At 33.0% G+C, this 13,517-nt stretch overlaps 2 protein-coding genes across 4 annotated transcripts; both read right to left on the bottom strand.

Moving 5' to 3' along the window:
• Positions 1–540: 540 nt before the first annotated feature.
• On the bottom strand, positions 541–4,572 carry LOC105633158 (alkaline ceramidase). Of its 3 annotated transcripts, none has more exons than XM_012215722.4 (3): positions 4,367–4,572; positions 2,275–2,610; positions 541–1,401 (listed from the first exon to the last, which is right to left on the bottom strand). In XM_012215722.4, exons 2-3 carry the CDS (start codon positions 2,523–2,525, stop codon positions 888–890), a joined length of 765 nt encoding a protein of 254 aa, XP_012071112.1. In that variant the 5' UTR covers positions 2,526–2,610; positions 4,367–4,572; the 3' UTR covers positions 541–887. The 3 variants fall into 3 exon arrangements, with proteins under 3 accessions (XP_012071112.1, XP_012071113.1, XP_012071111.1); XM_012215723.4 differs by having other exon boundaries at positions 2,275–2,603; XM_012215721.4 differs by having other exon boundaries at positions 2,275–2,595; positions 4,367–4,571.
• A 1,432-nt stretch (positions 4,573–6,004) lies between these two features.
• Positions 6,005–12,022, bottom strand: LOC105633157 (methionine-tRNA ligase, putative / methionyl-tRNA synthetase, putative / MetRS). Its single transcript, XM_012215720.4, has 17 exons — positions 11,759–12,022; positions 11,471–11,615; positions 11,080–11,233; positions 10,804–10,959; positions 10,217–10,447; positions 9,849–9,992; positions 9,503–9,593; positions 9,238–9,344; positions 9,023–9,137; positions 8,439–8,557; positions 8,292–8,357; positions 8,045–8,173; positions 7,804–7,944; positions 7,497–7,608; positions 7,093–7,322; positions 6,889–6,990; positions 6,005–6,461 (listed from the first exon to the last, which is right to left on the bottom strand). The coding sequence occupies exons 1-17, from the start codon at positions 11,898–11,900 to the stop codon at positions 6,231–6,233; spliced, it is 2,415 nt and encodes an 804-aa protein (XP_012071110.2). The 5' UTR covers positions 11,901–12,022; the 3' UTR covers positions 6,005–6,230.
• Positions 12,023–13,517: the final 1,495 nt, after the last annotated feature.

Raw genomic sequence — 13,517 nt, 5'->3', positions numbered from 1 at the left:
CTTTTTTTTTTTTTTTTAATCTATTTAACAACCTTTAGTTCATGCAGTCAATGAATTTACTAGTAAATTTTAATGCAGTTATGTTTCAATACATAGTAAAAGTTATAATAACTCCAATATAGACTTAATAAATTTATTATTGCCAATGTGGAAGTTGTTGAAAATTAATGACTTGTGACTTTCTTTATGTTTTAGCAAATGTCACTAATTTTAATCTTGTGCTTAGTAATAAATAATATAAGGCAACAATGGTAACTAGAGTGAAATTAATGCCTTCTGCAAAATGATCAAGATTTGTAACAGTTGTAACTTTGTGCATTGTGATTTACAGACTAGTCCAATTGAGAAATAGTCTAATAGCTTTTTTACGTTCAATATGCATTGCGTCCATTCGAACAACTCTTTGACACTAGCAAGTAAAAATAACTCAATTACAGAACAGGTAAGTTACAAATGAATATAAATTGGTCTTAAGATTGATTCACAGATCTGCATAGGTGGCTGAATTCCTGTTCTAATGTTGACCACGGTCAAATATAGTGAGCAGAACCTTGTAATAGAACTCTTGTATTTAAGAAATCTAAAAATGCGTAGGTAACAACAAGATGAATTTACATGTTCAGATTTGCAGAAGAATCAAGGACCTATTTAATCTGGAAATAATATATGGTACACTGACCATACATCTTTCTAAGCAAAACCACTTGTTATACAACTTCAATTAACCAAAATGCAACTGCCGATTGCAATATTCAACTATCATTTACATCCACTTCAAAGAAGATAAGGAAAAATTTGACTTCTATTGTTTGTTCATCGGGCAAAACCATATATCTACCTCCAAATTTAAGAGTGTCAAACGGACGCCACTTGCTTCCCTGCATTTCTCACTGGGTCTTTGGTTTTTGAACCTTAATATATGGGAGCCACCCCAGGAAGTGAACGACTTTAGGATTCCATCCTAATTGCTGAGCACGACAAAACATCAGGAATGTGTTTGCATAATATGAATTGAAGCCCATCAAAACATGCCACAAAGCATGTCCTTGCGGGTTGAAGTGCCACTTAGAAATTTTATTGCAGAAAATGCGATCAAACAGCCAACAAATAGTCCCCAAGAATATGGTAGCCACGAATAATTTTGCAAGCCGCTTTGCAGACCCATTCTCAGTGTAGATGTAGTATTTGTACATCCGAGGTGTGCAGAGAAGACAAAGTATTGCATAGTGCACCTTAAAACCAATTCCAAAACGAACCAATGCATGGAAGACAGCAAATGCAGCACCATAGAGAAACAGGAAGGTGGGCATTGTACTCCTATAGTGCCAATCTGGTGAATAAAGAATATAGAGATACAAAAGCATTTCCCACACCATTGGGGTTTCATCACCTTGTTGTTGCCTGAGAATAGGTCGTATACCCACCTTAAATCAACATAATGTAAATGCCAATGACAACAAAACAAATAGTGCCGCACAGTTTTATATAATCAGAGAAGACGTGTGTTTGCCACGGGCAGAAATACAGATATATTAGCACATAAGTTTGAGAGATTCTTCAACAAATATAAGGCCAACAGAAGTCATTCAATCATCACTCCACTGAAACCCTTTTATTGATATTCTTCTATTCTCCTCTGATTTTCATTCACCAATTGAAGAATCTCAAAGAGTATATATCACTTCATTAACAAATAGGGAATTCATAGTTCTACCAAAAATGTAGTTAAATACCTAAAATAATGGAAATTTATTTCCAAGGGTAAAATCAAGAGAGGTAGCTCAGATACTCCTCAATTCTCCATTGCCTGAGAGGGAGAAATTTATGACGTCTTTATTCATGCAAATACCATGTTGTCTATACGCATTTACTTATGCACTGTATCTGAAAGGTCCAGACAGTCAACAAGATTTAAGGCTGTCATATATAAACCTAGAATCAAATTTTTAGCAGGATATGTAACCTAGAGGCATCTCTTACACTTTCGCTTCATTTGAATTCAAAATGCAGATCTCTTAGATGTTCCTATCCCAATGAAGCCGCCAAAGGAATGCATAAAATTCCTTCCTACAGACTAAATGGAAGTTTTAACTTCTTAAGCAAGAAAATTATAAAGTTCACCAGATTAAAAAAGATATAAATCACATTCAAAGTATATATCTACTAAATAGTTCTAATTTTAAAGGAATTTTAATTCATTGGTCCAAATAACTAGTGAAGCAATGAAAAGAAATGAAGCATATTGATTATTGAAGAAGACAGAAGAACACTTACACGCGTTGTAGTGAGGAGTGGTAAAGCATGCTTCCAATGGCAAGTATCATATTAGATATGTGAAGTATGCTAAACCTCTTCTCAAACCGTTGTCTCAGAGCATTTATCAGGCCAATAAATGCCAAAAGAATGCTTGGGACGTTAGATATCGTATTGAAAAACTCTGCAATATAAGGAGAATAGACATAATTTTTCTCACACCATTCTGCAGTTGTTACAGGACCCCAAAAGCTTGATAGTCCTTCTGCCATCTATATGTGTGCCCAAAACGAATAACAACTCAAGAAGCACCTTCTGCTATGATATTGCTGAGGTTATAACCTGCAATACTATGCACTGCAATAGATGAGATGATAAACCTTCATTGGAAAGAAAAACTGACGACCAGCACTACTTTGTAAACTAAAATTAGTGTTATAACTATCAGCAAAAGTGAGAATTAATTTGAGTCATACACTGAACACGACTCTAATGAACGAATGCCAGAAACCTTTTGGAAACTATGAAAGATATTTATAAGCCTCACATAGTCATAACAATTGCACATAATAATGTATACATTTCATGAACTCAACTTCTCAAGACATTTACATAAAAAATGAAAATGAAAAATAAGTTGCCTTGTAAATCAATCAAAAGAATTGAAAATACAATATTTCAAGAGAGTATAAAGTGCCTATATAAAAGTAAACAACATTAAGCACCAATAATCAAATACGTACGAGGACCCAAAACTAACTTAAAAGGAAACACGATATGTTGAATTCCAAAATTCCTCTATAATGTGCTTCGATAGACATAGCCCCTGAGAAAAGCATACTTAGAAACGAGCACTTTGTACTTTCTCACATTTAAACCTTGTTAACCTGCTCCAATATACTCCTTTTCCACCGTAAATCTCCACAATGCTCCTTGGGAAAAGCATGATATGAAAGAAGGCAAGGGTTAAATGGAAGGCAGGTTTCCATTTGAACAAGTTAGAAATAAACTATTTGTAATTAAATTGCAATCAAATGATCATTATGATGTTCAGGAATGATTTGTCTGTAGGTGATGCATTGATTAGTACACTGTTTTGGCTACAGAATCAATGTTACATGGTAGTTTTTACAAAAGGCAAACAAGTAGAAACATGGTAAATGAGGCATAGCAACCTAAATACAACTCAGAATTTGAAACAGAAAAAAAAAAAAAAAAACAGCTCAAACAAGTCCCTCGAATTCATTTGCCTCCTCTTGTAAGAATGAAAATATGAATATATATAATAGATGGTGAGAAAAGCAGATAATAATGGGGAAAATCTCACCTTTTTACTACTATTTTTTTTATTATGTCACACACTTTTTTTCTTTAAAGGTAATTGGACGCCAAATGGGTTCTCGGAACTAGTGTAGATAACAAGTAAAAACATGCACATCAAGACACATGCCATTGAATCTTAGGGTCTAAATGTCTAATATATCAAAATCCAAGCTTCTTGTCCGACAATCATTAGTGTTATCAAAACTAGAAGTAGAAAAAAAAAATCAAGAAAGGAAAATTTGAATTTTGGAGCAAATTTAACACAAGAATAGATATCTTACCAATGCTACATTCATTATCTTCTCATCAATTTAAGATTTTTATTTCAACCATATGAAATCAACTCTACTCCAGAAAAAGAAACACTTAAAAACATAAACTAAACAACACCAAAAGAATCACATTCACAGCATACCAAATTGGCAAACATTTTGAAGCAGATTTAAATAACAAAAGCCATTGACAGTTATCAAGACTAATAAATTCCTATTTTCAGATTTTCAGTTCGCATTTGACCTAATCACCAGTATTAGGACCGCACAAAGTCAATAAGCATTAGCCATTGACCAGCAACTACACCTCTATAACATTCATCTCTCAACGCAAATCAATGCACTTCCAAATCTGCGTACGACGTCGTTAACTATCATCTTCATCATCACGTTACTTCACAATACGACCGAGCAGAAACAGATACTTGCTAAGCTATTACTCGCATCAACAATTCCTCAATTCGTGTACAAAAGAAAATAAATAATAACAAAATGATTTAGAGAAGAAAGAAACTAACCTTTCAGAGGCAGATCCAAATTGCAAAAGGTGTAATAGTCATACTCTTTTAACGAATATTTATATTCTCTCTCTAGTTTTCCTCTTCGCCTGGGTTTCTCTCTCCTGAAGGAAAATAATATTAGGAAAACGGAAAATGCTAAAAAAGAAAAGGAAATAACACTTGCAGTTGCAGAGGATTTGTGAGTGGGGGGAACAATTTAGGGCTGGCCTGTATACAAGTCAGCGCGTGGCTACAGGCTTTTATGGCTGACACGTGATAGATTAAGAAGAGCGTGTAGAAGATTTAGTCCGTTGGATTAAATTAGTGCATTGTTGAGATTGTTTTCGTACAAGTTGATTAATGCCGCTTTTAATATTTCTGGGATATGCTTTTATAGCGCCTTTGCAGTCGCGTGAAATATACGGTTCTGAATTCTGATCTTTTAACATTTGTTTTAGTAACCGTCGACTATTTTATTAATTGGTTAAAATATTAAGAGAACAACGTTGCATTTTCAGTTTGTCAACTTCTAAACACCGTTAATAATTAAACTATGTTTGTAGTAATAAGGATTTTAATTAATACGAATTCCCATTTCTCTCAAAATATAAATCATTTAAGTTTTGTACCATGATTAATAAAATAATTAATTTATTAAATTATAGTAAAATCAAACAATAATTTAATTAAATTATTTTTTTATCTCATGAGTAATTTGTGAAAACAATAATTTAATTAAATTGTTTTGTACCACGATCTTAATTTTGGTTTGAGACTGCATTGTTGATCAAAAGTAGATCATACTTCTCTTAGATCAGTTTTGGTTCTTTGTGAGAATTTTACCTGTTATTTAGGATGGCTTATTCTAAAGAAAAGTATAATATATGATTTTGTATAGAAAATCTAGAGTACTTATTATTTTATATTTTAAAATCAATTAAAAGGCAAGTTGATACCGTGAAAATGTACATATTTCATCAAAATAATTCTTTTTAATTAACGCACATTAAAATTAAATTTCTTTAAATATTACAGATAGGTGTGACCCAGTTAATCTTATATTTAGTATAATAGCTTTCATAAATTTAGTGACTCAAGTCATTTCCACTTGTTGGACCTCTCACTGAATTAAAAAAAAAAAAAAAATTCAAATCATGTGTCATTACTATTAATATAAATTGAATGATTATAATTCAAGGCATATTGAGTGCAATGGCCAATGAGTGTCTAGATTTTTACAGTTGGAATGCTAATTGGAGCTGGATTATCAATTTCATCGAGCTCCAAATTTTCATTTGCAATCAATATCACAAAATTTCTTTCATTTTCCTCCTTGGATTTCCATTTCCTAGCCAATAAACTAAACATCATTTACCGAAATGCTAATCCTCTTTTTGGTCTATATATTCACAAAACTGTCTTAAATTATAATCATACTAGGAAAGGAGCAAACCTATACATATAAACAAACAGAAGCAATATACAGAGACAGGGATTCTATGCAGTTGATTGGAAATGTTGATGCCTACTAATCAGATTTATAATGGTTTTTAGTTTTTATATTAAATCTGCTTGTAAGATCAGGTTTCACAGTTCAAAACTCAAATTTGAAGATTTTCAATATGCATCATCTAATTGAAGTTTTAAACATTATAATACCAGTAATTCAGATTTTTTTTTTTTTATTCTTGCGAGCTGCCAATTGAGAATCCAACTCAACCATTATAAACGTAGCAATACATGTAGCATTTTACACAGTACATTACAAGGAAAAAGTCATTTTTACAAGAAATTGAAAATGCTATGGCAAACTTAAAAAAAAAAAAAAAAGCGAGACAAAATCTGGGGTTTTCTGACTCGTCAATACTTTTAAGGTATCTACCTACCTGATTGAACCACTTCCAATGGATGCAACCTTGCATACTCCAGCAGATGTGGTTAATGGAGTATCCTTATAGCACGCTACTAGATCCGCGTTAGTTTGGAGATCCACTTGCAGCGTCTCCCAAACCTTCTTCTTAGGGTTTAGGACATCATCGGGCTCACCTTCAAACCCAGGGAATGTAACTCTCTCTCCAACAGCAGCAGATGCAGGTGGTTCGACCAACTCCACCTGAAAAAAAAAATGGAGTTACTAAAAATTATGAGCAGTTACATGATTCTAGCACCTAGATCTAACTTGTCATGTCAACATCCAAATCCGCACATCAAAAGAAAATGTTTATGCTAAAATTTAATTTTTCATAGACACCCAGCACAGATTGACCAATACATGCTTGATAAACAGGTTTATTACCATCAGCTACAACACTATATTCCACAAACATATTGGCTGGGCGTTCATGTCACAGAACCTTTCTTCTAGCAACGAATCCCATTATTGATCGATTAACTAAATTACTAGTTAACAGAGATACTCTAACAGGCTATATTCAGAGTGACAATTAGAAATCTATTAGAAAGTTCAGAAAGATTTGACACTTAGAAAACAGATTAAGAAAAAAGTGCATAAGATGCAAATACGATTGATGCCAGGTTACCTTGGTGTGGTCACTGTTGGAAGCGGCAAGAACCATAGCTTGTGACTTAATACCCCTCATGGTTGCTGGCTTTAAGTTGCAAAGAACACAGACCTTCCGATTCTACAAAGCAATCGTAAACATAAAAAAAGGCGAAGAAAGGCACTTCCTGAGTGAAAAAAAGGCATCATAGTATTACGAACTACAAAAACAGATAACAAATACCTGCATCTCTTCTAGAGGTATATACTTGACAAGTCCACTAACGACTGTTCTAGTCTCTCCTCCCAGATCAATTTCTTCTACATAGAGAGAATCAGCATCAGGATGTTTCTGAGCTTTCGTAATTAGACCAACACGAATATCAAGTCTTGTGATCGAAATTTCTGGTTCGACAGTGCTCTTTGATTTGGCTTGGGCAGCTGGTTTTTTAGTCTGTTGCTTCTTTCCACTGTCTGTTTATCCATTAAGACAAAAAAAGTCATGCAAAGCAACTATTAGAAACCAATCGGCATCAACTACTATTATATACAGTGATAAAAAGCAATCCAGCAGAAATTAGCAATTGCTTCTGGGATAGAGAATAACATGGTTTGATTAAGAGAGGAAAAGACAAAAATATTTATTACCTGAAACTTTTGTCTTCTTCAGTTGCTCAGCAACCTTTGCTGCTTCAGCTTCTGCCCTCTCAGCTTGACTTCCAGCGAATTTCTTCCTGAAGAAATCTACTTCTTCATCTTTCTACATGTCAATGAACTTAATTTAATATCATAAACGAAGGTAAAAGTATTAGACACCATTTCTTACACCTGCTCCCACATCACCAACAAAGACCTGCACATTCCCAAGCAAACCCGCCTACCCCCAAAAAAAACAAAAATCCAAATGCAGGCATGCAATAATGCAGATCTGCAGATGAGGTATAAGAGGGCATACCAATTCTTTGAACAATGGCTCTGGTGGTCCAATTTTATGATTGGGAGGTACAAACTCCCAAGGTCTCTTTGCCTTATCAATATCTCCTTTTTCATCAGAAAGTGAAGCTTGTTCAGGAGACAAATTAAGCTGCTTGAAAACCTTGTATAAAAATTTTAAAAGAAAAAATGTATCAGCTCAAATTAACATCTGATAAAATTTCCAGGACAACCACTCATGGATCTCCAGGGCAACTAATTACCTCAAGAGAGAAAGATGGGATGAAAGGTTCTAATAAACATGCAAGAAGATACACAAGTCCTACAGAGGTCCTCATAACTATGTTACATGAAGGCTGGTCTTCTTTGTAAAGCTTCCAGAATTGGCTTTCCTACAAGAAAATGCAACAGAAATTGGTTTTGGAGCCATGTCAAAACAGCAGAACCATAACAAGGCGCACGAGTAATGAAGCTTATGGATCTAAGTAATTGTCAGCGTTTCAAGCTTACTTGCAAATATGCATTCCCTTCGCTAGAAATGCTCATTGCAGTTTTCAGTCCTTGCTTTAATTTAACCTGGAAAAATGCAACAAAGAGCATTAGAAGATTCAGGATGTCTGCACTATGCAACAGCAGTAAATAGCAAATCATTAACACCTTCTCCATAGCTTCAACATATTGCTCCACATATTTACCAACTTCTTGAGCCAATTTCTTTGTCAGGGGATGTGAGTCAGCATTTGGAGATTCTGGAATGATGGATCCATATCCTGTGCCTGTAGATTAAAATTGTCAGTGAAGATTTGGTCATTCCAGTTTTCCTTAAGACACAAATAGCGGCAGCAAGTCAATCCTAGAAGTTGTACACTGAGAGGTGCATCAGAATGATTATTGGTGCTACAAACTCTATAAAGAACTTTACAAGTGAATGAAGGAAAAACGCATGAAAAATCATGCACCAAGTCTATCCTTTTAGAGAGAAGATGATTAAAGAAAAATGAAATATGGATGGCACAGTTGAAGTAGAATGAAAAAAGAGGAAATTTTCAGAATTAAACAAACTTAGGAAAAGACAAAGGGAACAAAAATGATGAAAAAAAAAAAAAAAAGAACTAGAGTAATATATTCAAAATGCCAAGCCCTGTTATGGACAGACACCTGCAACTCCCATCCACTAAAAGCTGGCTTATTAACAAGTAATTTCAGAAATCTAAAACTGAACTCAAGCGCAGCTTATGTACCTGAAGGTTTAGCAATAAAACTCAAAACCCGATTGATAAAGTTGCCCAAATTATTGAGCAACTCACTGTTAAGTTTTGCTTGCAAATCGGACCACGTAAATAGTGTGTCAGATGCCTGAATCACACAAGCGCCACCAATTAGCATTTTACATAATGCAAAAACGGGGAAGAATATCTAACTACAGAGAAAATTGTGTTGGAAAGGACGTGATTACCTCTGGCCTGTTAGTTAATAAATAATATCTCCACACTTCTACAGGAATGTTTGTATCTTTTGCGTCATTACCAAAAACTCCTATGCCTTTGCTCTTGGAAAACTTCCCTGCAATAACAAATTAAAAAAGTTTAAGATATCAAAGGGAAAACATTAGCTTGCTCATATCTTCTTGATCTTTGAAGGTTATCCTCATAATTTTTTTTCCATTTGAGTAATTTACCAATTATTGCATCGGAGAAATCAATATCACATGATTAACTAACCTGCTTCATAGTTTAAGTATTCCGTAACACTTATGGTCTTCATCAAGGTCCAATTTTCACCAGTTCCAAGAAGAGTAGATGGAAACATCACCTGAAGAAAAAGATTACATGTGAAGAAATCAAGGTATGGTCAGCTTACAGACCTGTCAAACAACCCCTTGGCAATCCACCAAGCAGGGTTTATGTATGGGATTAGGAAAGTAATGTATGATTAAGCCAAAAGAGCACCTTAGTTGGGACATGAAATATTTGCACAGATATTAAACAAGATTTATAAGTCTGCATTTAACATTTTTATCTCCATATCAAATGTCATCAATGAAAACATGGATAACAGTACACTTACAGTGTGGAATGGTACGTTATCCTTCCCCATGAATTGATACAGCTCCACGTTTTCAGGATTCTTCCACCACTTCTCCCAGTCAGGAGTGTAACACTTCGTGATCGAGACATATCCAATAGGTGCATCAAACCATACATAGAAAACCTATCAAAATGTAAATCGAAGTTATAATCAATAAAGTTGGTGAAAATGCAACACACACACACATGCACAAACTCACACACACACACATACATATATATATATATATATATATGAAGAAGAAGAAGAAAGAAAGACATGGATTGGACCAACATGGTTCACATAACCATTTAAGACTATAAGGACTTCAAACCGACATGATGACAACATACTAAATATATTTCTACCTTGTCCTTAAATTTCTCATGTGGAACTGGAACTCCCCATTTCAGATCCCTAGTAATACATCGTGACTTTAGTCCTTCTTTCAACCATGCATTTGTAGCCTGAATAGCATTCTGAGTCCAGGATCCAGCTACGGACATGTTCTCAATATATTGTACCAATTTATCCTTTAGCAGAGGAAGCTCGAGAAACAAATGATTTGTATCACGAATGCGTGGAGTGTTTCGACAGACCTGTTCAGGTATTCAGATAAATGTCAAGTAAAATCATCACATCTTGCAATTATTGCTACATGGGATAATATTTAGGTTTGTCTGTAGTCTAAATTTCAGCTTATGAATTAAAGTTATCTATACAATTGTAAGGCATCAATACGCTTATTCACATACCAAATAGTTCCCCTTTCCTGTAGGGGATTTATCAATGCATAAAAATAATGGGAAGCAAAGAAGGGTTTAAGATATTTAGGCTCATGGCTCTAGAATTTAGTTATGCTATGCAAGCCCAACCTACTAAAATCATAGATGGCATTGCTACAAACTGATAGGTATGACAAAAAAAAAAAAAAAGGAACAATCTCTTTGCATACCTTGCATTTAGGATCTTTTAATTCTGTTGGATTCAACAGCTTTCCACACTTTTCACATTGATCTCCTCGTGCAGAATCATAATTGCACCCTTCAGTAGGACAAGTACCCTCTACAAGCCGATCAGCTAAGAACCTTTTGCATGTATCACAGTAAAGCTGGATCAAGGTAAGAGTTAGTAACACAGATGATGGTGAACATTCAACTAAACAATTACACATATATAGAGGAAAGGGCCCATATAACATCATTAAACAAGGCAAAATACGACCCCATACCTGCTGCATTGTGTTTTCAGAAAGCCAATTATTCTCCAACAACTTTTTAAAAATTGTTTGGCAAACTTCTGTCTGCTGTGGAGTCGAAGTACGTCCAAATTCATCAAAACTAATATTAAACCACTTATATACTTCCTTGTGAATTGCATGGTACCTAGAATGCCATGGAGAAGAAGTTAAAATTCAAAATATTTGGCTCAATAAATGAAAAAATCAAAACAAGCATCAGATAAACAAACCCCTTCAAAACCCTTGCAATAACATTAAATTTTAATTTTTACATAATAAATGAAAATCATGATTAATAGGACAGCTTCAAGAAATCATAAATCTTGAAAATGAAAATTAAATTATATTCAAATTTAACATAAAGACTAGTGAAAAATGTTACTTGTCACAAATTTCTTTAGGTGTACAATTCTCCTCCATTGCCTTTGTCTCAGTTGCTGTTCCATACTCATCAGTTCCACATACGTATATGGCATTGTATCCTCGAAGACGACAATATCGAGCAAAAACATCAGCGCTCAATACACCTAAAAAAACCAAATAAATAAGCCAAAATTAGAACACTTATCAATTACTTGCATATCCAGTTAACCACACTTAAACTTGTAGCTTAAAAAAAATCTAACTAGAAGCAAAATATTCAATAATTTATAGAAGGAGCGAGCAATACAGCCAATGATATTGCCAAGGTGAGGAACGTTATTGACATAAGGCAAGGCACTAGTGATGAGTATGTTTCTCTTGCCGGCGATCGGGACCTTCGGCGCTGTCCGAACCTCTCCGGTGGTATTGTTCGACGAGAGGTCCCCCATGATTCCGGTTAGAAGTGCAGAGACCAAATTGTACGCTGTTTTGCTTTGTGTTGTTGCAGAATCTACTTTAGAGACGACGAACTGTCGAAGAGAGGCGCTTTGATTCTAGGCTTCGTAGGGTAATGCAAATGGGTGATTAAATACCCACCATTTTGGCTATAAATTACGAGCATGTGTCCGTTTTATTAAGTACTCCACGCGCTTTTGGGACAGTGTTATGACTTTTCCTCCCTTTCTTTTGTTTTTTCCCAACAGTATTAATTATTCGATGGTGAAGAAATTGAAATTTTGACAAAAATAATAATGATGTAAAAACTATTTATAAGTCTAATGCAAAATTGAAATTATTTATAAATTTAATATTTATATAAATAGTGTTGCATTAAAATTACTAATTCAATAAAGTAACTCGTATCGATTAGTAATTAATGAAAAATACACAAGATAATAGTGTTTTGTTTAATTTATCAAATTAATTAGCAATTTCAATAAAAAATATTTATTCTATTCAAAATATTTTTTCAGGTAAAATATTTATATACCAAATGGATCGGAAATCTCTTTAATTATTAATTTCAACTTATAATATTAATTATCATACCTTTTCAAATAATTTTGAAACATATAAATGTAATTAATTTATTTTCCTCAATTAGATGATGATTTAATTTAACTATGCTTGTATTTCTTATTAAACATATAAGCAGTCGAACATTTTTAATTAATCAAATAAAAAAAAGTATAAAAAGTTCTAATTCATTGACTTCTAAAATTTATTTATTTATCTTTCTTTTCAAAAAAAATTATATACTGTGATAAAAAAAATAAATCCTCTATTTATAAAATAATTAAGACTATTTCTCAATACAATATCAATTGCTTATTTAAAAAATAAATATTGAGAATATAATCATTAACAAACAATAAACATATCGTGTTTGTATAAACATTGAAAATTCCGAATTTATTTATTATTCTAATCTCATCACTCGTTCATGTGAGATGTCCATGGAAAAATCCATGTATCATTATTTTATTAAGGACAAATTTAATAATTCTTTACAATTAATTTATGAACACATACTTAAATTAAGATATCATTCACCAAAATTGCAATAAGTGAAGATACATATTGCAATTTTTTTTCTATATATTTTGAACATAAAAATCCAAACTGTTTCACCAAAGTTGCAATATTGCAATTTTGGTTTCATAAAGCAATAGCAAAGAAAGATAAAAAATTTCTTTAATGAGATAATGATATATGGAATTCTCCATAGACATTTCACATGAAAAAAATAATAAAATTAGAAATGATAAATGAATTTGGAACTTTCATTATTTATATAAACATGTCACGTCTATTGTTTGTTATGTGAATATAATCTCAATATTTAAATTTTTAATAAGCAATTGATACTGTATTAAGAAATAATTTTGATTATTTTATAATAAAAGATTAAATTTTTGTTATCATAACATTTAGAAAGTTATTAGAAAGAAAAATTTAAAATTGTGATTAATGAATTAGAAATAAATTTATTCCTTCCCCAATTAGGTTAGTCAATTATTGAAATTATTAAATTATTTTATACTTTTTTTTCAATTTGGTTAATT

Source organism: Jatropha curcas, chromosome 7 (assembly GCF_041381405.1).
Source record: "Jatropha curcas cultivar XTBG-Jc1 chromosome 7, XTBG_Jcur_1.0, whole genome shotgun sequence".
Lineage (NCBI taxonomy): Eukaryota > Viridiplantae > Streptophyta > Magnoliopsida > Malpighiales > Euphorbiaceae > Jatropha > Jatropha curcas.
Note: the sequence above shows the minus strand (reverse complement) of the source record. Positions and strands in the feature narration are given on the sequence as shown.